This window comes from Trachurus japonicus, chromosome 6 (assembly GCF_045865225.1).
Source record: "Trachurus japonicus isolate A0001 chromosome 6, Traja_1.0".
Classification (NCBI taxonomy): domain Eukaryota; kingdom Metazoa; phylum Chordata; class Actinopteri; order Carangiformes; family Carangidae; genus Trachurus; species Trachurus japonicus.
This window is the reverse complement of record NC_140912.1, coordinates 34,876,487-34,904,360: the sequence shown is the minus strand read 5'-3', so window position 1 is coordinate 34,904,360 and position 27,874 is coordinate 34,876,487. Positions and strand designations below refer to the sequence as shown.

The following is a 27,874-nucleotide window of genomic DNA, read 5'->3' as shown; positions in this document are numbered from 1 at the left end:
TTCACACGTGAAACGGAAATTTTGTCACTGTTTATTATTATTCTGTTCGTGAATTTTCCAGTCAGAAGAAAAAGGACATCACCTTTATTATAAACATATTCATTTTGTATGGCAAATTTCACATACATAAATGTAAACACTCCAAAACCTCACCCAACTTCAGAAGTTTCTTTCATGAGTTCATAGAGTACATGAAATCCCTTACACTAATTGACACTAAACAAAGCATCACATCCATAGATATTTATGAGAGATTTTTCAAAGAATAAAGAAGTAGAATAAAGCTTACACATTCTATTTCCCTTTTTTTCCTTATGTTAATTTATTTATTTTTTCCATGATTTTATGTTTACAACCCTGTTCTCTGTACATCCGTTTGTATGTACAATGTTTTCAATAAAGCTCTTTGAAAAAAAAAGAAAAAAAGTTTCCGGTCGGAACCTTTCTCTTCCTCGTTCACAGACATGTAAAAACTTAACTTTACATTATTTTAACCACAGTTTTGCATTTAAAAGTGTTTTTTATTTATGGGTCATTCTTCAACTACGGGCAAATTTGTGTCCCTGGCAGATATAACAAAAACTGAAACACATTTCTTGTTTTTTATTTTTGGCACACTTACATGACATCAAGAGGAACTTTGAAAAAATTAATTATAGATAACTTATTAATTTTACTATATAAATCATAGGTTTATATGTATTGTTTTAACTATATTCCCATTGTCCCTGGCCCAGATTTGTGACATTCAATCCCTCTTAACGTTGAACTTAATTGTGATCTAATAGTAACTTTATAGACAAGTGGTACATAAATCTCTATTTTAATGAAATGTATCATGTATTGTAAGATATATTAGTGTTTTATGTCTTTTTTGATAAAAAGAACACCTGTCCCTTGAGGTCTCAGTCATTTCCACCACACGCCACAAAATGTAACTTTAGGGATGTTTTTTAAAGGTCAAGTATAGTTCTAATTACTCCAACAGTCTTTGTTAGGAGAGCACATGGCTGGAGAGCAGAGTTGGCTCCCTGGAAGGAACTGAAAGTAGAGAAAATTAAGGTTTAATGTTTTGAAAACAAAGAGTATGTTTATTGGTCGTCATTTCCAAACAGCTCATATTTCCTTTGAATGTACAAATAATGTAAAAAATAATATTTGATATTGTGTATTTTGTGTACATTTATTGATAGCTTTAAAGCTGAGATCATCATGCCAACATAGCATGAGATTTTTTTAAAAATGTGACAGAATGTCATTTCCACAACAGTCATTTCCATCACTTTTTTTGGAGGTGACTCAGCAATTTGTATGTCAAATGTCATTTCCAACACGTGAAGTCCTTTCCACCACACATTGTCATTTCCATCACATTACACATTTTCACATAAAATTCATAAAAATTAACAGTCAAACTAATAATATTTTGCAGTTTTGGAAATTATGCAGCTGAAATTTCAATAAATGCTCTGAAAAATGTGTTATTTTCATAATTTTGTTTGGAAAAACAATTTTTTTGTGGTGTGATGGAAATGACGCTTTCCACTTAATGTTAGACTAAAATGTCAAAAATCTTATATTATCTAAATAATTTTATCACAACAGCTATCAGAATGTGTTTCTATACATAACTGAGAAGTAAAACATCTAAAAAAAATTTCTCAAAATATACATTTGATTTTCTAAAATTTTCAAGACCAAATTTGCCCGTAGTTGAAGAATGACCCTTATAAGACATTCACTTCTGACATGAGGAAGAGGAAGAAGAGGAGGAGGGAAAGGAGGAGGAGGAGGAGAAGGAGAAGGAAGAGGAGGAGGAAGAGGAGGAGGAGGAGGAGGAGAAGGAGGAGGAGGAGGAAGAGGAGACAGAGGAGGAGGAGGAGGAGCAGGAAGAGGAGGACGAGGAGAAGGAGCAGGAGGAGGGTGAAGAGGAGCAGGAGGAGGAGGGAGAAAAGGAGGGAGAAGGTGGAGAAAGAAGATGAGGAGGAGGTGGTAGAAGAGGAGGAGGTGGAGGAGGACACAAACACACTCTTGTAACGCTCTTTCAAATAAATGTCGTCACTCTGGTGAAAAACTCTCTCCGGTCCTCACAACGTAGTAAGAACAAGAACACACACACACACACACACACACACACACATGAAGCTTCGGTCTGATCCAAGTGGCAACCCTCCGTGACGTCACCCATTGGTTTGTGAAGGGCCGTGTCGCTACCCGATCCGCGACGCTACCGGATCCGTGACAGCCACGTACGGCAACTCCACTTGGACAAACTTAGTTGAATTGACTTAGGATCACTGCCCTATGTGCGTCGCCACAGACGGTTTATCTTTTTATTTATTTTTTTAAATACTTTATTAGTAATGTAAATTGAGGGTTGGTTGTGGTGGTCTGGATCTTGATGCTCAGAAAACAGGAACACAGGCGGACTTTTAATGTTTACTGTCCTCTTTTCTCGCCGGCCTCATCACCATGACAACCACAAACAATTACAACTACCACAACACTCACTGAATAAACGAGTCTGCCGCGGCTGTCTTATGACGGACCTACGCGGTTTTTATTTTATTTTATTTTATTTTATTTTTTTAATCATTTTCACAGTACCGTATTTTAATTTCACAGAACTTAAAGCATGTACGCAAATCGGGCAGTGCCCAAATGAAGTTTGTCCAAGTGGAGTTGCCGTAGGCAGCTGTCCAAGATGGCGGCCGGTCTGCGCATGCGCAGACCAGTTTTGTCACGGATCCGGTAGCGTCGCAGATCGGGTAGCGACAGGCCGTTTGTGAAGCCCGGAGATTGGCTTTCAGGGCGCCGCCATTTTTGATTTTTGGAGCCAGAAGAAACCATATTTGGACGAGGGGGCGGAGCTAAGGAGGTCGAGGGGCGGGTTGGACCCGTGTCTCCGAGGCTGCTAGTTTACCCAGCAACACCGGCTAACTGCCGAGCGGCTACGCTGCTAACACCGTTAGCATCTACAACTCGAGGTAAACTTTATATTTAACGGTGAAAGTAATCTCAGAAGCTTATTAAATTGAACTACATATACATAGATCCCATGAGGAGTAATGTGTCACGTTATTGTAGCCGATGTTAGCATTAATAAGCTAATGTAAAGCTGTGAAACGTATTTTGATATTGTTTTAAATTGTTTTACAGAACCCAGAGACTAGTTTCTGTCTCAAACTGTGAAGCTGCAACACATTAAACTGTCATGGACTGAGACTGGTGGGTGACGGCTCCTGGACTTGATGTTACCTCACCTGCATCACCGATGATCGGCTGCTGCAGCTCCGACCTGTCGACCACGTTACAGCATTCACCCAGCTATTAGCTATTATTTTACATTCCTATTATATATATATGCACATATTTTTTGCAGGTTACCAACATGATGTTACAACATCTTACAAGTACTGGAAATTCAGCTAATATAATACAAGCTTGTCTTTTGACAGTATGGCTCACCTTTACATCATCCACAGCTCATAAAACGTTTTCAATGCTGTGAAATGCTGAAATTACTAGTGCAGTTTAAACATGAAATTGATTTATTTACTAAGATTTGCTTTACTGATTTTTAATGGGCCTTTACAGTAACATTAACACCACGACACACTGCTGTAATCAATAATAAATTCAGGAAAAAACTTTCCAGGACTATTTCTATGTATGCTTTCACTACACACAAGAAAGATACAAATGTTTAATCTTGTTACCCTCCTTGAAATAATAAAGCATCCAGAGATGAATATCAGAGCTTGTGCTTTCCTGATGTGTCTTGTCAACTAATCTATGATACTGAAAACAATAATTCACCAAAGTGTCACATTACATTGACCATGAGGTTATGGTAAATATGTAAAAGAAATACTACAATTTAATCACAGTAACTTTCTTTATTATTACATTTTCAATGATAACAATCATCGACTGAATAAAACATTTGTATTAACTGGACTATGAAAATAGCTGCTTCCAAATCTTCACTGTCAATTTTAAGTTCACCCTAAAAAGTGTGAGGTCAAATGTGGACATGGAATAATAAACAAACAGTTGGTCTGTTCTCTCATCAGAGGTTTTCTGGTTTCATCATCATCACAGCTCCATAACTTCACATGATGTCCTCCTTCTGTTGGCACCGGTCACTCAGTTCTCACTGTGGCTCCTTAGAATCACAGTAAAACACAAGAACTTAAATTAAAACATGGCAGGTGCATGACTGTCTGCTTCAATTAAAGACATTTGTGTGTGAATTTACAGCAGTAAATGACAAACCCCCACCTCTATATATTGTATTTATCCTACAGTATGACACCAGCAAGATAGCAAGTTGATGGATAAACCTGGGGGGGTTGCAGCTTGTAGACCGATCCTACCGATCACTGTTCTGCCAACATGACGCCGTGGTCGTTAAATATTAAACCGGATTTATCCCGGTCCGGTAAAAGTCGGAGACGAGCTACGGTTAGCATGGCTAACACGGGAGCTAACGCGGAGCTAACACGGAGCTAACGTTAGCCGTGTGACTCGATTATTCACATTAACTATAAATTAACTTGTCTTGGACGGTGACAGTCTCATGTTATCCGGTCAGAACACACAGGAGAACACACGGGAAAGTAATCAGTGGTCTTCTGGAATATACAACAAATTAAATATAATTTTTACACATTCAGAAAAAGAAAAAAATACTCACCGAACCGTGATATCAGCTCCCTCCGGGTCTGTTAGCACCGTCGGACGAGGTGAAACGAAAACTGGCTGAAATTAATTAACTGCCAGCACTGCACCTGTGCTGTCTATCATCCACACATATCGACAAAATATCAGAAATTAAATTAAAACTGACTGAACACAATACGCAAACGACGGGAGGTCCCCTCCGGTGTTAATCCTCGGTGTCTGATCCACTGTGTCTGACCTGTGACGTCTCAGTCATCAGGCTGTCAATCATATTCCGTGCTGGAAGGTGATTGGTCAGTTATACCAACCAGGAAGGACTAATATCTAAATAATTATAGATTTTTTTTCAGAAGGACCACCAGGTCATATTTAAGGATGATGAACTTTAGCTGTTTAGACCGTTATCAGTTGAGAAAAAAAATTATTGAGCGAGTATTTCATGATTGAAAATGAATGGGAGTGGATTGGAACCAGGGCTTTCTGCAGCCACCCCCTGCAGGATGCGGCTGGGATTGCACGTAAAGTCACTTCCGCATAGGCTTCACTTTTCAGACCGGAAGTCTACGTCCATTTTTTTTTACAGTCTATGGTCTGATCCGACGTCAGGAGACGAGCAGCGTCAGATCACCTGACTCACCTGAACGTGACGTGAGTCGTCCTCACCGTCACCAACGTGCACTGAAACAGACGGAGGAGAAGATCCACTTCACTGGAGTCTGAGAAAAACCGGTTTCCTTGAACGCAGCCTGAAGAGTCACGAGTTATTAAACCAGGACACAAACTCATTCACAAAACCTGACGAAGCTTCAGACATGTGAACACAGCGACACCTGGTGGTCGATCAGAGTTACAGCAGCTTTTTACACATCACTGACTTCACTGTGTCAATCTGGTCTAAGAGTTATTAGATCTAGATAATTAATGTTTAATGGTTATTAGTGTCGTTTACATGTGACGCTGTTAATGAGCTACAAACGATGGGACGTGATTGGACAATAAAACATCATCAAAATACAACTTCACTACAGTAAAGGAAGGAGAGAGGAGAGAGAGGAAGAGTGGGGGGATAGAGGAGGAGGAGGGGAGAAAGAGAGAGGGAGAGTCTTAGAGGAGGAGGAGGTTGAGGAGAAGAGGAGAAGGAAGAGGAGGAAAATGAAGCGGAGGAGGGGGTGGAGGAGGAGGAAGAGGAAGAAGAGATGGAGGAAGAGGAGGAGGAGAAAGTGGAATAGGTGGAGGGGGAGGAAGAGGAGGAGACGGAGGAGGAGAAAGAAGAGGATGAGGAGGAATATGAAGAGGAGGAAGGAGGAGGAGGAAGAGGAGGGAGGAGGAAGAGGAGAGAGGAGAAGGGGAAGGAAGTGGAGGTAGAGAAGGAGGAAGAGGAGGAGGAGGAGAATGAGGAAGAGGAGGGAGGAACAGGAGAAGGAGGAAGAGGAGGAGAAAGAAGAGGAAGAAGAGAGGGAGGAAGAGGAGGAGGAGAAAGTGGAAAAGGTGGAGGTGGAGGGGGAGGAAGAGGAGGAGACGGAGGAGGAGGAAGAGAAGGAGGAGGTGGAAGAGGAGAAGGCAGAATAGGAAGAGGAGGAGGAGGGGAAGAGGAAGAAGAGGAGGAAGAGGAGGAGCAGGAGGAAGAGAAGGAGGAGAAGGAGGAAGTTGGAGGAGGAAGAGGATGAAGAAAAAGTGGAGGAGGAGGAAGAGGGGGAGGAAGAAGAGGAGGAGAAGGGAGGACAAGAAGGAAGAGGAGGTGGAAGAGGAGGAACAGGAGGAGGAAGAGGAAGAGGAGGTGGAAGAGGAGGAGGAAGAGAAACAGGAGGAAGAGGAAGAGGTGGAGGAGGAGGAAGAGAAACAGGAGGAGGAGGAAGAGGAAGAGGAGGAGGAGGAGGAGGAGGAGGAACAGGAGGAGGAGGAGGAGTCCAAACGTGTAGAACTAAAAGCATGAATCTCTAAATCTCTCAGAGACAGAACAGAGTCTTTTATCTTGGATCGAAGCCTCAGACGATAAAAACTGGTTTTGACGACAGAGTTGATGTGTTGGTCCAGTTATAAATCTCTGTCCAGCTTCACTCCACCATGAGAAACTGTGGTTTAACATGAGGCAGAAGGAGGTCCAGGTCCTTGAGAGGGGCATCAGGAGGAGGTCCGGGTCCTTGAGAGGGGCATCAGGAGGAGGTCCAGGTCCTTGAGAGGGGCATCAGGAGGGGGTCCAGGTCCTTGAGAGGGGCATCAGAAGGAGGTCCAGGTCCTTGAGAGGGGCATCAGGAGGAGGTCCGGGTCCTTGAGAGGGGCATCAGGAGGGGGTCCAGGTCCTTGAGAGGGGCATCAGAGGGGGGTCCAGGTCCTTGAGAGGGGCATCAGAGGGGGGTCCAGGTCCTTGAGAGGGGCATCAGGAGGAGGTCCGGGTCCTTGAGAGGGGCATCAGGAGGAGGTCCAGGTCCTTGAGAGGGGCATCAGGAGGGGGTCCAGGTCCTTGAGAGGGGCATCAGAGGGGGGTCCAGGTCCTTGAGAGGGGCATCAGGAGGAGGTCCAGATCCTTGAGAGGGGCATCAGGAGGAGGTCCGGGTCCTTGAGAGGGGCATCAGAAGGAGGTCCAGGTCCTTGAGAGGGGCATCAGAAGGAGGTCCAGATCCTTGAGAGGGGCATCAGGAGGAGGTCCGGGTCCTTGAGAGGGGCATCAGGAGGAGGTCCAGGTCCTTCAGAGGGGCATCAGAAGGAGGTCCAGGTCCTTGAGAGGGGCATCAGAAGGAGGTCAAGGTCCTTGAGAGGGGCATCAGGAGGAGGTCCGGGTCCTTGAGAGGGGCATCAGGAGGAGGTCCGGGTCCTTGATAGGAGCATCAGGAGGAGGTCCAGGTCCTTGAGAGGGGCATCAGGAGGAGGTCCAGGTCCTTGAGAGGGGCATCGGGAGGAGGTCAAGGTCCTTGAGAGGGGCATCAGAAGGAGGTCCAGGTCCTTGAGAGGGGCATCGGAGGAGGTCCAGGTCCTTGAGAGGGGCATCGGAAGGAGGTCCAGGTCCTTGAGAGGGGCATCAGAAGGAGGTCCGGGTCCTTGAGAGAATCTGTGGGCCGTCCAGGCTCTGAAGTCCCTGAGATGTCGAGCTTCAGGCAGATCTTCTTCTTCTGCTGCTCCTCCTCCTCCTCCACCTCCTCCTCCTCCTACTCCTCCTCCCCCTCTCTCCTATTCCTCCTCCTGCTCCTCTTCTTCCTCCCCCTCCTCCTCCTTCTCTTCCTCCTCCCTCCTATTCCTCCTCCAACTCCTCCTCCTCCCCCTCCTCCAACTTCCTCCAACTCCTCCTCCACCTCCTCCTCCTCCTACTCCTCCCCCCCCCCTCTCTCCTATTCCTCCTCCTGCTCCTCTTCTTCCTCCCCCTCCTCCTCCTCCTCCTCCTCCTCCTCCTCTGAACACATCAGGTCCACTGTAGGCAAGTAGCCGTCCTGAACCAATCAGAGAGAGAGATGAAAATAATGCTGATAATGTGATTGGCCACCAGTGACACGCCCACTTGTTACACATGATAATTTATTCTTTCTAATCCCAGAGTCAGAGATGAACTCAGCACAATCAGCTTCTGTTCCCCACAGAAAAACACCTGTAAGATCTGTGTGTGTGTGTGTGTGTGTGTTCTTGTATTTAGTACGTTGTGAGGACCGTCGAGAGTTTTTAACCAACAGAGTGAGGACATTTTTGTGAATGAGGACATTTTGGCCGGTCCTCACTTTTTCCAAGGGCTGTTTGAGGGTTAAGACTTCAGGTTATAATTACGTTTAAATCAGGTTCAGAGTAATGGTTAAGGTTAGGGTAAGGGGCTAGGGAACACATTATGTCAATGAGTGCATTTCTATAAGGAGTTCATCATGATTCTCCTTGTATCCTCCTGGTTTCTGTGTGGACTTACATTTAGTTGTGGTTGTGTTTTCCATATATGGTCGTGTTGCCAGACCGGGGCGAGTTAAGTTACAACACTGAGACACAAATTAGTCGATGACAACATGTGTGATGAATAAGACAGAGAACAGGCTGAGCTGTAACTTGTAGTGGAGTGTCTTTAAATCTCTCAGCAGCTCTTCTACCACAGCTGGATCTCAGCTCACTGTTTATTCATGGTGTCAGAGTTCACCTGTCCATACAGGTGTAATACCAGGAGTTACCCAGCAGGTGGCGCCACTCTACTGTAAAAAGTCACTTCCTCATTATAATTTATTGTTCAATTTTGTTTAAAGTCCATGGGATGAACTTTAAACTGAACAATAAATGATTGTAACTGCAGAGCAGAGGGAGGAGGTGAAGGTAAAGGTGTTCAGACGCCATTTTAGAGTGAACGGAGCAGAAGGAGAAAAACTGAAGTCTGAGACGGGTGAGTGTCAACACAACATTATTATTATTATTATTATTATTGGGTTGTTGTTGTGTCAGAGTGTGACAGTCAGTGTGTCTGTGTGGACTGTGGAGGGAAGAAGAGTCAGACGTAGTCCGTACATACGTCAGCACATTGTCTCAGATTCACCTCCACACAACTTCTTCAAACTCAGAACAAACATCAAAGGTCAAAGGTCACGGTGACTGGATAAACATGGATTTAATGTCAAAGTCATAGATATATTCACGTAGATGCTGCATTCAGGTTTGTCAGGCACGTCAACATGGCCGCCATCTTGGTCTGGGGGTTCTGACCATAGACATATACGTCTGACAAGCAGTCAGACCCGGTCAGACCCTTGTAGAACAAATTTCAGTCTATGTATGCATGTGGGTGTGTGTCTGAGTATGTAAGTGTATGTATGATAAATATATAAAAAAATATCAATCTATGATGTATCATAAATACTGTATATGTCTGACATTTATAACCAAACGTCTTGAAAATTGGTTAAATATTCAGTGAGTTATGTAAGGGATAATGCCCGACGAGGTGTCCATTATCAGAAATTAATGGACGACGCGGAGGTGTGAACCGTCCGACGCGAAGTGGAGGACGCTTGCTTCAGCGAAGTCCATTAATCTCTGATAATCGGACACCTCGAAGGGCATTATCCCGCTTATACCATGGTCACTTACGAGATAAATACATATTAAATCAATTACTTGTAATATAATGTTGTTTTTACCGTTAAAATGTTGTTTTTACCGTTAAAACCATACGTCTTTAAGCGGCTGAGCCGAGCGGACTATTTTAATAACACTCGTCGGCGATAAAAGAAAAAAAAAAAGAGGGACCCGCTGTGACCGCAGCGTACAGCCAGTGACTCTGCCACAGCCTGATAGTTGATCAGTAAAGGGAGGTGAGGTGACGGCTTAAATGTTACGTGACACAAAGTTTTTCAGAGGTCCAGTGCACTTCTTACCGCTTGTGTGTTTACAGACTCCAGTGCCGTGATGCGCTGAAAAAAAGTTGTTTTGGTCCGAGTGTCCGTTGCCGTGGTTACCAACAAGCGTTTGAGCCAGCGCAGTAATATTTAGAACGTAATCAGGCAATTTTACCGGAACATCTTTATGGGTGTCCATTATCACTTTTTAATGGACACCCAGCAGCCAATCAGAATCGAGGATTCACCCAGACCATGGTATAAGGTGATTTTAATGGTTGATAGACCTCTGCCTCTGTAGACTAATGCAGTAAGTAGACACGGCTTCCCCCTGCCCAAGATGGTGGCCACGTTGCAGCATCGTTCCAATGGACAGCAGCGTCAGAGGCAGCTTCTACGTGTTCATATCTAAAGTCAAAGTACTATGAGTGGTGGAGGTCAACAACTCTATCAGTTTAAAGTCAATGAGATGAACTTTAAACTGAACAATAAATGATTGTAACTGCAGAGCAGAGGGAGGAGATTAAAGGTAAAGGTGTTCAGATGACATTTTAGAGTGAACGGAGCAGAAGGAGAGAAACTGAAGTCTGAGACGAGTGAGTGTCAACACAACTTTATTGTTATTATTATTATTATTATTGCTATTATTGTTGTTGTTGTTGTGTCAGAGTGTGAGTCAGTTTGCCTGTGTGGACTGTGGAGGGAAGAAAAGACAGACAGACAGAGGCCAGAACTGGGGTTATGTGCTCCCATTTTTTTGTGTCTGTCAAAAGACGAGCAGCAGCGTTCTGCACAAGCTGCAGGCGTCGCTAAGAGCGCTGGTCTAAACCTACATACAGTGAATTACAAGTCTGTATCTTGGGCGTGTAGGGGAGGAAATATTCATCAATATTTAACAATATCTCCCCAATACGTGTCTTGTCTTTCCGGTGTTAAGATGAGGTTTTAAAAATAAAGTAAAGTAAATACTCGTTTAATCTGACTCCATTTAAAAATAACTTTACTCTTAAATATTGGTGGAATTAAAAGTTAATCAATCATTTAAAATATAAACACTTTAAGAATCAATTCTATTGTTAAGAAAACAGGAATCAATCTTAGTTCAGTGATGGATTATTAAAACCACTCAGTGACCTTCTTAACATAGAAGAATAGCCTTGATGCCTGGGTTGAAGTATTCAGAGGTATAAGAACATGATACTCAATCTTGTCTGTCCAACTCAGAGGTTAAGGGTGTGAATAGTGTCCAGTGAAACTTACCATATAACTAAGATCTTTTTAGACTAACTTAGTTCAGGGATGGCAGATATAGACTTAAACTATTCAGTGACCTTCTTAACATAGAAGAACAGCCCAGACACCTAGGTTGAGATATTCAGAGGTCATAAAATATAACTCAATGGTTAAAGGACATGATACTCAATCTTTTCTATTCAACTCAGAGGTTAAGGGTATGAATGTTACCAAATGAAACTTACCATATAACTAAAGACCAAATAAATATCCAATAACAGATTCTTAATTATTTAGAACAAAGTCTCAATAAGGCAATATCAGAAATGAAGGGTTAACATTCCAGTTTATTGTGATGTACAAAATGAACAAACTATAGCAAATAGTAACAATACTTAAGAAACAGATAATGCAACACACTCGATGTGTGGGAGCTCTGGTAAGCAGATCAACTCGAAGTGAGGTTCTTGCTCTTTCCCTTAAATACCCAACCAGAACAGAAACACTTCTAATTCACATAACAATTGGGACTTTGCATAGAGACACCATTCGCATCTGGAGACCTTTGATCATCAGGGGTCTTGACAATAAGTCACCTAGATCCTTTCACTTCTCGCACTGAGACCAACAGAGTGAATCAAGTAAACAGAAGGTGTTACATTTTAGAGTGATGAGAAACAGTTCCCAAATGATGAGGTTTGAGCCTAGGTGGTTGATTAGTTTACAGATAATCAAAAAGGCAGAGAATGGTGACATTCAGTCTAGAGAAAACTTAGACAACATTTCAGGGTGGGTGTCTGACTGTCTTACAGGCGGCAGCATCAGAGGCTTCTACGTGTTTATATCTACAGTCAAAGTCTATGAGTGGTGGAGGTCAACGACTGGATCAAACAAGGAAGTGATTATAGTTTGTCCTCTGTGGATTTTGGTGTGTCTTGATTGTGTGTGTGTGTGTGTGTGTGTGTGTGTGTGTGTGTGTGTTACTGGTTTCCCTCTCAGACTGACTGAAGTCCTGAAGATGAGTGGTAAAGTGGAGAAACAGGAGGACAGATCAAAGTCTCTGAAGAGTGACCGGTCCAGAGGAAAACTTCCACTCTTCAGTCCTGGACCTGGACCTGGACCTGGACCTGGACCTGGACCTGGACCTGGACCTGGACCTGGACCTTCAGAGTCACAGTAAGAAACCAGATACAGACCTGTGTGCAGGGTTGGGAGAGTTACCATAAAAATGTAATCCAGTATAATTACAAATGACATGTTAAAATAATGTAATCACATAATTAAAGTGACATATTGGATTATGTTTAGTTACTTTTGAATTACTTCAATACCAAACATGCAAATTAAGAATATCAGGCAGCCAGCATGCATCGATCCTCATCGTATCCCATGAATGTCAAAATAGAACAATGGACAAAATCTAGACTTTCAAATCAGCATTTTGTCAACATTAGTCAGACCCGCCAGCACAAACCATGAGTCAGCAGTCAGTCAGCGCGTCCTGAAGCTGACAGGACATCATGGAGGAAGAATAAAACAATAGTGGAGGTGGAAAACTGCAACATTTTATGATCAAACACATCTGCTCCACAAGAACAACAACAGCAGATCGACCTCAGAAAGGCAAAGTGACCTGTTGTTCACATTTCAGTCTCACATTCTACACGGCTGTCGTCAGGTCAGCTGGTAGTTCTCTGTGATCTTTTGATCTGGTCTCCAGCTGCTCTGGGATCTGGAGACAGAGCAGTGGGCCGTGGTTTGATCCCACAGTCGGAGCTAAACTGCCACCCAAATGGAGACAGTGTGTGGCTTTGGGCTCCACACAGATGGAGGCTACACAGGAGGTCGTTTCATGTGTTGGTCTGTTGTGGTGTTGTGTCCTACAGTGTCACTATGTGTGCGCACTGTGCACATGTCTGCTGTATTGTACTATGTGTTTGATTTTAAAAATGTAATTCTGACAATCCATCCTTCACTACAGTGTGTGGTGCTGGACGCTGACTTCACTGTAGACTTCCCACAATGCATCTGTGATCAGAGAACTGGTCAGTGATCAATGTGATGTGAATAAAAACATGTTTGTGTTTGCAGAGGTCAGAACCACAGACTGAGAGCAGAGTCTCCAGGATCCATCTGTCAGTCCATGAAGAGTGACTGGTCCAAAGGAGAACCTTGGTGGTTCAGACCTGGACCTGGACCTGGACCTGGACCTGGACCTGGACCCAGTTGCTGGTCTGTGAGGAGTGACCGGTCCATGGGACATCTTCCAGAATTCAGTCCTGAAACTGGACCAGGACCCAGTTGCTGGTCTGTGAGGAGTGATCGGTCCATGGGACATCTTCCAGAATTCAGTTCTGGGCCTGGACCTGGACCCACCTGCTGGTCTGTGAGGAGTGACCGGTCCATGGGACATCTTCCAAAATTCAGTCTTGAAACTGGACCAGGACCCAGTTGCTGGTCTGTGAGGAGTGACCGGTCCATGGGATATCTTCCAGAATTCAGTCCTGGACCTGGACCTGGACCTGTACCTGGACCCACCTGCTGGTCTGTGAGGAGTGACCGGTCCATGGGACATCTTCCAGAATTCAGTCCTGAAACTGGACCTAGACCTGGACCATCAGACCCAAAGTAAGAGACCTGAGCAGCTGTTGGAGGGAATCACTGAACCTCCTTGTAAATGTAACTCTACGTCTCTGTGCTGCTGTGTTTCTAAAGAAAAGCTTCTTCAGTAGGAATCAGTGGAGTCCAGAAAAAGACAGACGGTGTGGAGGAAGAGCAGGACAGAGCAAATATTTAGTCTTGACCAAATATCAGAAACCTGCTGTGATAAACCCTGAGAACTAGGACCGTCTCTCCTGAACTTAATTATTCAGTTGTTTGTTCTACACTGTGAACTTTATTGCTGTCATGTCAGTGACAGTGGTAGATATGGATCAGCTGCAGCCATCGATCAACACTCTGAAACTTTTATTCAGGAAGAAATCAAATATTCACAGTTCACATAACTCACTGAAACATAGAGACGGACTGAAGAACTTGAAGATCTGATCATCACTAAAGTGTCTCAAGTTTAGAGAGCTCAAACAAATGTTAATACTGACATATAAGGTGGACTGATTGATTTCCAAATATCAGTCACGTATTTGGTAACACTCAAGAAAATCATAACTTACCATGAACAATGACTCAGAGTATTGATCAGTGATCAATGTGAAAAAAAAACATGTTTGTGTTTGCAGAGGTCAGAACCACAGACTGAGAGCAGAGTCTACAGGATCAATCTGTCTGCCCATGAAGAGTGACTGGTCCATGGGACAACCTTGGCGGTTAAGACCTGGACCTGGACCTTCATGGTAAGAGACAGTTTCTACTGTAAACTGAGGTGAAGGTCTGAACCACCTTCCTGCTCTCTTCCTGCTCTCAACAAGGTGGACCCTCTCTCCCCTCTCCCTTATCTTTCCTGCTTTACTTCTCACGTCTCATCCTGTCTAGTCTCAAACTTTGGGAGCCTCTCTCCGCATTGCTCTCCAAATTTAAAATCATGGAATTGGTCAACTGGTCTCTCAAAGCAATTGACAGAAAACGAGAAGCTCGGGTTCGGGGGAACCTGTCTGACGGAGCGTTCGCTGCTGGTTACACGATGGACTTGTGGGAGAAGTGGAGGGTCGTGTGCCTGGCGATTCTTTCCGTTGAGGACATTGAGGATATCTACATATTCGGACCCATGATAACAGGCTATCTGCTGATTCGATTATGCATTGCCCTGACGTATCGGAAAATTTGGAAGGCGGTGACAGCAGTCCAAAGGCCCATGAAGCTGCCCGACATGATTGATGGAGTGAGCAGAGCTGTTAGCGCTCAGACTGTGGTCATAAACCGCAACATGGAAAACATCTTGGAGAAGCTTTCGGCTTTGCAAAGGCAAATGGATCAATTTGAAGACCAGAATGGACAAACAGAGTAAGTTGAGTCTATTGAAATGCGACTACTCGCCCTAACCCAAACAATCATAATCTAATCTGCATTCCGGGCTCGGCCAAGGCCGGTGCTGGAACAACTCCCCAATGAGATCGCTGCAGTGGGACGCTCTCTACTCCTATTCCTCCCTCCCTTCTTCATGAACACCTGTTGATTGTTGACTCTGTCCGGGACCTGGGGCCCGTTGTTCGAAAGTAGAATAAAGATATCCAGGATAAGTGGAAAAGCCAGGTTGGACAAAGTCTCATAAATCCATCCTGGCTTAATTGGTTGTTGGAACGCCGAGCCAGGCTGAGGAGGGGTGGCTTTGTCAAGCCAGGTGTAATTTATTCTCTCGTCAGTAGACCACAGAGATTGATCACAGATTCACCGATGAGTGGACAGGTGTGGCCACTTTCCTCCAATCAACAACGGATCTTGACGTAAGGTGACACACCTCTTAGAAAAAAAAAAAAAAAAGCACCACCGCTGTCGTAAAGCTCAGAGAGAGTGCAGCGGACAACTGCGGACTGATTGAATGTGGAAGTAGCCTAATCCAAAATTATAATCACAATTTAAGTTCCTTTCACAAATTAACAGCTGTGCACTTTGCCTTAATGATGAGCAGTGGAAGTTGATACATTGCACTCATCTCTTATCATCTAAAGTAAAGTTCATACAGCACAAATACAAGTGGCCAAAAGTGCAACAGGTGAAAATTAATTAAATATAAGAACATTATGCAGTCTGATGCTTCAATAAATTGCCGATAACAATGTTCAAATGAGGTGTATAAATTATTTGGAAGGTGCCTGCTCAAACAATTGTATTCTTGTTTTCTTCCCTCAACCAATATTCGGCCAATATACTGTATTTTGTAACATATTTTATAATAATAAAAATAAATCTATTGCTAATTTTGCTTTTTTTTTTTTTTACTAGTGGTCATAGAAAATATCATAGATGGGTCACAGATATCGAAAATAGTTTGTATTGTCTCAAGAACAGTGTGCACAATTCTGTGCTACAGATTTCACAAACCGTCAGACATCTTTATGCCCTGCATTTGAAGAAGCAGGCAGCGCTCGCAGATGCAATGATTCAGTGTGAGAAGCAAATGAATAGCCCTAATTATGAAAAAAAGAAAAGAAAAAAAACCTAATAAATATTGTAAATGTTTCATGTTATTTGATTATTGTAAATGTATTTAGTTTGTTTAGAAATCAGGCCAATATGTAGGGTACATAACATGGAATAACTGTATAAAACATTGATTTCTGATCAGAGTGACTGCTGACTTCACAGATAAAGACGACAGAATCAACTTAGCCTGGCTGTTAGCCTGGTCTGGAGCAGGCTAGCTGCAGAGAATAAATCACCATAGTAACTTGACCAGGATAAAGGTATCCAGCTTTCGAACAACCAAGTTGAGGCTAAATTCAAACAGGATAACCAACATATCCTGGCTTAATCCCTTATCTAGGTTTCGAACAACAGGCCCCAGATCAAGGACGTCTCCAAAGCAACCTGCTGTGTTTTCGCGATGACACCCTGTGAACTGAGGCACTGATTGTGAGGCTAGATGAAGCAACTCTCCAGGCTTATAACTCTCCAGGCTTATTTACACACACGCATCCATGGACACTCACACACATGCACATATGCACCACATGCCCCTACACCCCCATCCCACGCCTTCGCCGCTTTCACCCCCCAGTGCATATGTATGTATGTGATGCAGAGAGTTAGGTGTGTGAATATTGCACATACACTGGGCCTGATCTACTAAAGGTTTGCTTGTATAAAAACGTGTGCTAACTTGATGTCACCCGCAAAAAAATGTGCAAGCCGATCTTCTGAGGACTGCGTCTTTGAAGTGAGCAAAATGGCATGCTGTCCATTTAGCACCTTGGCCTTAATGAATATGGAATATGGGGCGTTTCTGCCAAAGTGATCAAAATACTGGAAGGAGAAAATGCAGATAAGAAATATTAGCACACGCATTATGATTTATCAAACCTGGAGGTAATTGCAGTGATTATGAATGCTTTAAACGTTGATCTGGAGCCAACAACGAGGAGGAGTCACGCAATACCGGCCATGACCAAACTTCTGGCAGCTCTCCATTTCTTTGCGTCTGGTTCATTCCAGCACACGGTTGCCATTTCTGCTGGGGTCTCTCAAAGCAGTTTGTCAGGTATGCTCTCAGAAGTGTTAAATGCTATGATACGCAGAATGGGCCGGTACATAACATTTCCATCCACGCGGGAAGCACTGAATGAAACCAAACAAGGGTTTTATGCGGTTGCTGACTTCCCAAGAGTAATCGGAGCGGTTGATTGTACTAACGTGCAAATTGTTCCCCCCTCTACCACTGAGCATGTGTACAGGAATCGCAAACACCGCCACTCATTAAACGTGCAAGCCATTTGTGACTCCAGAGGAGTCATTATTATTGTTGTGGCAAAATATCCTGGGTCGGTGCACAACTCATTTATCATGAGAAATAGCAATATATTTTCAAAGTTGGGAGATGGCGAGTATGGTGATGGCTGGCTGTTGGGTGAGTAGTTTTATATACTCTATGCTACATAAATCATTTCTCTCATTGAATAAATTAACACTAGAACCGCCGTGAGGTCATTTTGACCTCTCTTGCTTCTTAAAATGCACGTAACTCTGTTTGCGTAAAAACCCTATGTCTCCCAGTCGGTGACTTTTCCTAAAAGTGTGTTCTACATCATCTTATGCGTTTTCACGATTCTAGTATAAAAGATAACGAAAAAAAGAGTGATTTTACCTAGAACCGCCAAGAGGTCATTTTGACCTCCATTCATTCTAATGCAAAAATGCTAAATGTACTGCATTTACACAGCCATATACATTAAATAGCCAGCCAGACACACAGTTCAAAACACTTTATGGTAATGCTTCACATTCATATACATACACATACTTTACCAAAAATAACAATAGTCGTTGCTAGGCAACCAATATCGACGACTCTTTATTTTTCTATTTTTCGAACAGTGTGTGTATATAAAAGTTTATAAAAATGATTTTCCAATCATTGCAACCTGGGCTAAAGAATGTCAATTTAGTCACTCAGTTTGTCAGTTAGTTAGTTTGACAGTTAGTTATTTAGTTAGTTAGTCATTTTGACCTCATCCCACAACACAACACGAGTTCAGATATTAAAAAGCTGTCAAACAGTTAAAACAGGTGTCAAACAGATAACAAATGAACATTACTCATAAACATTGAACATAACAATGACAGTCCCTTGCTCTCATGAGAAAGTGACATGAATTCTGAAATTTCTAACAATTTTGAAAATTTTTATATACACACATTGTTCGAAAAATAGAAAAATAAAGAGTCGTCTATATTGGTTGCCTAGCAACGACTATTGTTATTTTTTGTAAAGTATGTGTATGTATATGAATGTGAAGCATTACTATAAAGTGTTTTGCGCTGTGTGTCTGGCTGCTTATATAATATATATGGCTATATAAATGCAGTCCATTTACCATTTTTGCATTAGAATGAATGGAGGTCAAAATGACCTCTTGGCGGTTCTAGGAGTACATGGAATGTTGGCGGTTCTAGTGTTAAACAATGCATTTCATATGTTCCAAAAGTGCATATCCCCTTCATCCCTTCCTCCTGACTCGGATACTCAACCCTACTACTCCGGGAGAGAATCAATACAATAGGGCTCATATACACACACGGAACATTGTGGAGCGCACTTTTGGGGTGCTGAAAAGCCGGTTCCGGTGTTTGGACCGCACAGGAGGAGCGCTACGATACAGCCCCAGGAAAGTGGCTCAAATCATAGTGGTCTGTTGCATTTTCCACAACATTGCATGCACGGGTTGGAGCAGGATGTCGCTGAAGTTGAGGCTGAGGACAATGAGCTTCATGTGGTGCAACATGGCAATGCTGCAGGAATACAGACTTGTGCCGCTTTGATTCTAAGTAACCTCATGTGAGCTGTTTGTGGTGTGTATTTGTTTTATTTTCATTCAAAAACAAGAAAATCTGATTTTAAGCATGGAGAACGTGATTAAACATATATTTCAAAAATAAACATAAAGAAATCTGAAATCCAAAAGAAACATTAACAACCACTGTTGCCAATAGAACATCGATGTGTGCCTCTATTTTGTTTTTTTTGCGCCACACACATAGTTCATTGCACTTTTTCTTTTACGCAGTGTGCGCACTCGTCCCTCTCCTGCTCCTGTCTGCTCCAGTCCCTCAGCTCTGGCCTCGATGGAAGAACCGGACACTGCCTGCACCCCGGCTTCAACTCCTCTCGCTAGTGTGTTTATGGCCATTGTTAGGCCAGACACGGCACTGACCAGCTGTTTTGTGTGCGCAGCAATGGCCCGAGTGTCCCACCGGAGCGCACAAGCCATATTAGATACGGCTTGCACCTCCCATGCAATGGATGATAACCCGTGATCGAGGGCAGCAGACTGCTTTTTCTTTTATCTTGACCACGGTTCTCTTTGTCTTCCTGACAGCATTCACTTTGGCACAGATGCCACTCCATCTGATTTCTTTTGGTAATGTTCAGATTCCTCTGTTGGAGGTCGTTCAGATGTTTATTTGCCTCTTCTACAAGTACTTCCAAAGTAAATCAAATTTCATAAGTTTTATTGTAAGTTTTCATTGGAGGGACTGGCAAACCTCTCTCAGCTGATCGAACTGTGTTGTGCGCTCACTGTCCCACTACAGTGATGTCATTTTCCAAGAGAATGATTGGTCAGGAGGCTGAATTTTTCTACCTGGTGATCTCAATCTGGAACGTAACCTGCTCCGGACCAGGTTAGCCGTTCAGCACAAGTTACCGTGGAGATGTATCCCGGTAAGAAGTGAACCACCGTCGTAGTACGGAAAACCCAGAGTTAGCCCTGAAGTTACCTCAATAATCTCAAATCCTGCTTCATAGTACAGGCCCCAGGTCTTCATTCAGCTCATCTCTCTACACTCCTCTTCCTCTACTTTCTCTCTTTCTGCTCCTCTGCTTACTAAAGCCCCGCCCCCTTGAGGAGGTTAACCAATCAGAGCGAAGATGTGGACATGTTGTTGTGACATTTTGTTGATCCAGAAATGTCTTGACAGGAGGAAGAGTGGTGTCTGTGGTCTCTGTCAGGACGTCCTGAAGGATCCAGTCTCCACCAGCTGTGGACACCGGTTCTGCAGACAGTGCTTCACCTCAGACTGGGACCAGTCTGGTTCTTCTGGACCCCCCTCCTGTCCCCAGTGTGGACAAAGACCCAGAACCAGAGGTGGGTTGCAGACAGCCAATCAGAGCAGCTGTGTACAAAGTGAGACTGAACATCTGTCTGCTGATGTGGTCATTTGTGAAACCAGGACCTGTTGTTTTCTCCAGAGTCATTGTTCCATCACACAGCACTGACATTTAAGATGATGATTCAAACCTTCTCTTTGTTGTCTGTAGTTTTTCTGTAGCTGATGAAATAATCTGATCAGATTGTCAGACTCTCTGTCTTCAGTCTGACTCTGTCTCTTCTCTCTCAGCAGATCGTGGTCTGCAGGAGGTTTTAGATCAACATAAGATCAGTCTGAGGAGCAGATGTGAACGAGTGACTGAAGGAACAGAGGCAACAGGAAGTGGAACAGGAAGTGGAACCCTCCTCAACACGATCTACACTGAGCTCTACATCACAGAGGGACAGAGTGAAGAGGTTAATACCCAACATGAGGTGAGACAGCTGGAGACAACATCCAAGAAGAAGACCCTCCATGACACTCCAATCAAGTGCAACGACATCTTTAAAACCTTACCTGTCCAACAGAGAGAGGACGTCTCTACAGTCTCACCTGTCCAACAGAGAGAGGACGTCTCTACGGTCTCACCTGTCCAACAGAGAGAGGACGTCTCTACAGTCTCACCTGTCCAACAGAGAGAGGACGTCTCCACGGTCTCACCTGTCCAACAGAGAGAGGACGTCTCTACAGTCTCACCTGTCCAACAGAGAGAGGACGTCTCCACGGTCTCACCTGTCCAACAGAGAGAGGACGTCTCCACGGTCTCACCTGTCCAACAGAGACCCATCAGAGTGGTTCTGACCAACGGCGTCGCTGGCGTTGGAAAAACCTTCTCGGTGCAGAAATTCACTCTGGACTGGGCCGAGGGCTTGGAGAACCAAGATGTCAGTCTGCTGGTTCCTTTTTCGTTCAGGGAGCTGAACCTGATCAGAGATCAGCGGTTGAGTCTTCTCAGGCTGCTCCATGTTTTCCATCCAACATTACAGAAGGTCACAGCAGAGCAGCTGGCTGTCTGTAAACTTCTCTTCATCTTTGACGGCCTGGATGAAAGCCGACTGTCACTGGACTTAAACAACAGGGAGATTGTGTCTGATGTCACACAGACGTCATCAGTCAACGTGCTGCTGACAAACCTCATCCAGGGGAATCTGCTTCCCTCGGCTCTGGTCTGGATCACCTCCAGACCTGCAGCAGCCAATCAGATCCCTCCTACATGTGTCGACAGGGTACACAGGAAAAATGAGAGAGTAATTTTCTCAGAGTTACCATTATTTTACTCTAAAGGAGTATTTTTTATTCATTTTGGATAGTAATTATTTCCAATGGCCACTAGAGTAGGAGGAAAAAAATAGAGTAAATCCTATTGGAGTAATTTCAAGAACACGCCCACTAATTTTTCTTAGGTTTCGTTTCTGCCGCCATTTTCTATCCCAGCAGTGGAAGGTCGAGGTGAACGGCAGTGGTGGACGGCGGTAAGCCAGGTAAGTCAGCAAAGTACTGTAATCGATTTTATTTCAGATAAAATGTCAGCAGAATTTTTGTTGGCTTACTTTAAAGGTAATTTGTGAGTAACATTGCAGCTGGTGAGTGTGTGGGTCTCACACACTGCAAATGTCGATGCTAACGTTAGTTTCAACACAAACTATAATGTTAAATGTGAATTTAAACCGAGCCTCACTCTTGTTAGCTTAATTTACCACGTGTGTGTTTTATTGAGCTTAATTTTTACTGACCATTTTATCGAAGGTTTACTCTGAATTGAGTTGTGCCTAGGTTAGCAAGTGTGTTTGATTTTTTTTTTTATGGACCAGTCTAGTATGTGTGGACTGTTTTCTCTGCTGTTCGGTTAGCAAGCATGTGTGTTTCACTAGTCATGACGTTTTACCAGACTTGTTTTTCGGTTACTAAGTGGGTTTTTGTGTGTGGACCGCAAGCACGTGTATTTTACTCTGAATTGAGGCATTTACACCGACCGTTTTAATTGTTCTTCTGTTACGTTAGCTACCCGACATGTGGACCGTTAGCAAAGCACGTGTGTTTTACTCTGAATTGAGGCATTTAACTTTACACCGACCGTTTTAATTGCTCTTTGGTTAGCTATAGTGTTTTTTTAATGTGGGCCGTTTTCACCTGCTGTTTGGTTAGCAAGCATGTGTATTTTACTCTGAATTGAGTCAGTTAAGGAGCGTATCCTCGAAGACATGTTCGGACAGCTTTTTCAAAAACATGAATTAATTTCTGAACCGTTTGTGAAAAAGACTAGATCATTTGAATCACGGGATCTTCCGCTTTCCGAGCATATTTGAGTGGTGCCTGTGTGACAGTGTGTGTATGTAATCACGTCAGTGTTTCCTCGTTTGGGCCCGCCACAGTCTCTCACAGGAAAAAAAAAAAAAAAAAAGAAATTCTCACGTGTGTCTACGTGCGGTGCGCCCGCACTCGAGAGAGGCGGCAGTTTGAGAGGCTGACCGGCAGAGATGAGAGCTGGTGAAACGCTAGCATGGTTATTTAAAACACCATCTCTGATCTCTGCCTGCACATAGATTTACATTACAAGTCCCATATTTTGTTTTTGTTGCCTTCTGGTCTTCCATTTATCAATACATTGTCTATTTTCCAATTATAGCTATATAACACTTTTATGTGAGCCAAAGTCATCATCTATTATTGTTGAGATAAGATAAATGTTGACAAAATGTATTTATTTGCTGTTAGTAGTTGTTTATCTGGCTTCACATGTAGCTTCAAAACACTTAAGAGTTTTAATTAGATGCAAATGCAGAGTGGTATCAAGCCTACCTGTAGCTAGGGCTTTTGTAATACTTAAGCTAATTGTAGCATTCAATGCATGAATTGTGGTGCTCTATATTATCTTAGTAACTGTCTTATTTTTTTTATTTCCCATAAAGGATGCAGGCTGTAAGAGTGAAATACCGAGACCGCCAGAAATACATTTGTTATGAAGGGCAACTGACCTTCAAATCATTTTTGGAGTGTGGTGAGTGAAACAAATTGCACAACCTATGAGTGTCATGTTTAAATTAGTGATGCTGTCTTACATTTATTATTATTATTATTATTATTATTATTATTATTATTGTTATTATTGTCAAGGACCCTTAGAAGTATATTTATTTGATTTTGGACCCCCATCTCTAAATGTTGTTTCGTGTACCCTGCGAAAAAGAATGATTTGAGTTAGAAATGTTTGCTGTAAAAGTATATTCAAAAATTTGCAAAAATCTTCATGATTAAAAAAAAAAATTAAAGGCAGATCTACAAGCTCATAGCGCGGCACTTGTGCTATGAGCTTGCAGGTCTGCAATCTTGAATATTTATTTTTTTATTGCTAAAGTATAAAATCGTTGTTTTTAAGTGGTTCAGATCTAAAGTGACACAGATGTATGACCCTTTATAATAAAAATAAGATTAATGGCACAACAGAATGTCAATCTTGTGCAATATTGTTTTGTCTTCACAGTTTCCAAGAAATTTGAAATTCCTACCTTGGACTTAAAAGTCTATGATGATTTGAACACTGAAGTTGACGAGGATGCGTTTGCGTTTCTTGTAACGAAACCAGACCTGGGTGTGCTTGAGGTCTGTTTGCCCACGGGCTCAGATTTTGAGGGTGAGTCACTTGTTAACTTGGGAGTCTTATACAGTAATCCATGCAGTCCTGGCTAACCTTGTAATGCAACATAGTAAAGAGAGACTTATCCACGTTGCATCACATTTTGAATAAACATGCCTTTTCAGACACTTAAGAATCTGAGGAATAACTAGCTTGGTGTGTGGATCCATCCTAATCTATTGTGATCTTTTACATTATTCTTATTACAGATGATCCCCTCTTGCTAATGACATATTATTATTATCACACCTGTTATGTCAACATGCTAGATTCAGTGAGCCCCTCTACAAGCCACTCCATTGCCAGCAGCAACAGCTCCTTTCTCAGCTCTGGTGCAGATAATGAAGGGGACTCTGATGACACCATCATTTTGCAGCCTAGTCCTGCCCAAAGAAACAGAGCCGACGTGACTTGTCTCGCTCAGGTAGTAAGCTTTGCAGATGGAGAGATCAAGATCAAGATGGTGATTCTGATAAAAAGGGTAAGGGGGGGAAATGGCCAAGTAAATTTGCAGAGCAGTACGGGGCATGGTTTACATTTTTGTCACTGTAAATGTAATGGGGCACCAAATCCCTGTGTCCCTCACCTTTTTTTCCTCTCACACTTAGAACATTGAAAACATTCTGAGGGAGAAACCTGGAGGAGAGAGGATCCTTGCAGAGTATGCTCGGAAAAAAAGCCTAACAGATTCCAGAAGACGTGACATGGTGAAGATATTGGTTGCACACATGGCGAGTGAACATGGGTATGTTATGTAATTAATATCCGACCCTAACATTTATGGTTTTATTTGGTGCAGACCAAGTGCTGAAGGCATCGGCATAGCACTACTTTTGATTGGATCTCGTGTGTGTGTGTGTGTGTGTGCGCGCGCGTGTGTGCTGTAGGACAAGTCCTTCAAGGCGTGTTAAAGAGGACTACGCAAAGGGCATCACTGCCTTGTTTCCATACCTGGCCGATCCCCAGGGCACTTTGGGCTATGTAAGTACATAAAACAAGTCTAACCTCTTTACTCATTACTTCTGGTATTGATCAAAAAACGAGTGAGATTTCAACTAAATAATAACATTTCTGTATGCTGACCCTTTCTCCTAACCTCAACAAGTTGAACACAGCAGATGTTAGACTGGTTGATCTTGATTTTAGCAATTCTCCAGACAAGGACATGTGTTAAGTTTTTTAAGGAGGAAAAATAAAACACTTTCTTGGTTTTTAGGAGCAGTATTACAATCCAGTAGATGGGAGTGGATTTCTTGCATGGAGAGTGAAAACGCTTCAAAAAGAAGCCTCAGAAGGACAAAAGAAAAGAAACCCTCAGCCACTGACAGGTACATGATTTTGAGTGTAGTTAGATTTTTTTTTATGAGAATGGGCTTTATGCACCACTCCACTACTTCCTGAACTTCAGCCAATTCCTTTATTTCCTGTCTTACATTATTGGACCAACTGATGAATTCAGGTGTGCCTGATCATTGTTGTGAGGTCAGACATACCTGGATTAATCAGTTTGTCCAATAATGTAAGACAGGAAATAAAGGAGCTGGCTTAGATTCAGGAAATAGTGGAGCTGTGCATAAAGCCCATTCACATGTTAAATTCATTTTTAATGTGCATAGTCCTTGTTTTGTTACAGTGGTGGGCATCGCAGGGTGTTTAGCAAAAAGATGAGTGGTCATCTGTGTAAGGGGTGAAAGTGGCTCAACTTTTTTGAGAAGTAAAGAAAGTATTGCATCAGTGTGTGGTTTCACTGTTACATGTCACTGTTTACTGATCACTGTTACAGGTGGTCCAGATTCTGGTGACAGAACCCCCTTCAGTAAGGAAAACCAGCTAACCACAGAAACCCAGTGTCGTGAGGCCATCGCACTGATGAAGCATACAACTGATGAAGCAATCATCAAGGAGAAGATGAGACAGACCTTCACCCATCGCCAAGCAATGGTTCATGACCCAGTGAAGTCCTCTGAAATATTCACCACCTTTCCAAGATTTCTTGACATCACGGGACTGGTATATCACTCTTAACTGCCTTGCATTAAAATCGAGCTGAAATGAAAAATGAGTTTAAACAGACCACATCCCTGGTCATCCCTGGTGTACCTATTAACAATGTATGCCATGTTGTTTTCTGTATTCCATCTTGTCTGCAGATAGAGCAGGATTTCAGTCTGATGTTTGGTGATGACATCTCTGCAAAGTTCCTGGAGAAGTGGCCTACTCACTACAGGCAGAAAGTCCTTGAACAAAGCCGTGGCCTCACCCAGACAAGCGACCTTGAAGATCTCCTTCATAACGCTGAATCCACAACAGAAGAACTGGAAGATGGTACACTCGAATTAAAGAAATAATAATAATAATGGAAGAGGGAAATGGATTTGGAACAAAAAAATATAAACATTGTAGTAAAAATGTCTTTCTGAATTTGCTTGTATTTTCAGGATGGGACAGTGAGATGTCCTCCATCTTGCTCCTTATACACCTCATGCCACCATCACCTCATGGCCGCAACAAGAGACCAGGAAAGCTCTCCGCCAGACAAGCCATTGAACACCTTGTGAAATTTATCAAGGTAATGTTACAGTTTAATTAAAGTTTAAGAAGGCTCACTGTTCTGTCTGTAATATTAAACCATAAAACTATACTCTTGTGAAATCATGTGATGACCATGCTCATCTGTAATCAGCGAGTGCCCTGTGATATTTATCTGATTTGGCTCCCCACAGATCTATCACCATCGGCCTCAGATACGCTGATACAAATATGTTTATTTCTTTTACATTTAGCAGAATAAAAGCTTAATTTAAAAAAAAAAAATGGCGCTCATGGCGGTGGAGCTGACAACAGCGGAGTTTCCTCTGCTGCAGCTGAACAGCTGACATGTGGTCAAGACGTAGCTAATGACCTGCCACTGTCTCACGGTGCATTTCATTATTATAAACTTCAACCTCAGAGCTCTCTGTCCTCAGACTGTCCTGACCTGTCCCTGAACATCACACAGGGACAACATGGAGCTGCCTGTGTGATTGGCTACCAAGTTTTATTCATGCTTACATCAGGCTGAGTTCAACAAATCAGTTTATGCTATTGATTGATTTAAGTAGTTAAATACAGTAATCATCATTGTGTAGTGGCAGGAAAGACCATTTAATCTGTATTCTCACTGTTCTCAGGTCAAATATTTATATGTGATTAAAATGTGATTAATTTTGATTATTAATTACAAAGCCTCTAATTAATTAGATTCATTTTTTTAATCGAGTCCCGGCCTTATAAAAAATATAAGACTGGAAATGTAATGGTTCATCTTGCATTTTGTGGCAATAAGTGATTCTGGTGGTGATGATGGGGCCTTAAACTGCAACAGATTAATTTTAATAGCAAGACTAATTAAGTTTTCTTGTCACAGACTGGGACCAGTGTTGAGGGGCATCTGGACAGCATCACAGAGAGCCGTCAACCCTATCTACTGGCTGTGGGGACCAAGAGGAGCGCCGTACACAAATATTTCATTGTGATTGACAAACATGCAATCCCGTGTCAGTCACCAGATTCTCTTGCCTCTTTTGACGAGCTTTTCAAAGCTCATTTCGTCTTCGCTACCTCGTACAACAGGGATCTGGCCAATGTCTACCACTTCTTGCAAACCGCTGTTTACCAGATTGATGCTGCTACCACCAAGGTGAATCCCAGGGTCAAAGAGATGAGAGCTCGGATGCTGCACTGATTTGATGCAGAGATGTTTCGTTTTATTTGCAAAGGTCCTCAGGCA

The 27,874-nt window shown here is 42.8% G+C and overlaps 2 protein-coding genes across 2 annotated transcripts in view; both read left to right on the top strand.

Annotated features, from left to right (window-relative positions):
- LOC146986534 (uncharacterized) overlaps positions 1 to 27,874 on the top strand; it is a 1,046,957-nt gene that overhangs the window by 7,076 nt on the left and 1,012,007 nt on the right. The gene's annotated exons all lie outside the window — the stretch shown is intronic.
- Positions 21,848 to 27,874, top strand: part of LOC146986556 (uncharacterized) — a 73,251-nt gene continuing 67,224 nt past the window's right edge. Inside the window, exons 1-11 of the mRNA XM_085780284.1 lie at positions 21,848 to 21,952; positions 23,381 to 23,469; positions 23,953 to 24,102; positions 24,315 to 24,529; positions 24,714 to 24,850; positions 24,993 to 25,086; positions 25,322 to 25,433; positions 25,889 to 26,115; positions 26,256 to 26,430; positions 26,544 to 26,674; positions 27,512 to 27,848. Coding sequence (XP_085636410.1) covers positions 23,382 to 23,469; positions 23,953 to 24,102; positions 24,315 to 24,529; positions 24,714 to 24,850; positions 24,993 to 25,086; positions 25,322 to 25,433; positions 25,889 to 26,115; positions 26,256 to 26,430; positions 26,544 to 26,674; positions 27,512 to 27,829 — 1,647 coding nt within the window. The 5' untranslated portion in view covers positions 21,848 to 21,952; position 23,381 and the 3' untranslated portion in view covers positions 27,830 to 27,848. The remainder of the gene's footprint in view (positions 21,953 to 23,380; positions 23,470 to 23,952; positions 24,103 to 24,314; positions 24,530 to 24,713; positions 24,851 to 24,992; positions 25,087 to 25,321; positions 25,434 to 25,888; positions 26,116 to 26,255; positions 26,431 to 26,543; positions 26,675 to 27,511; positions 27,849 to 27,874) is intronic.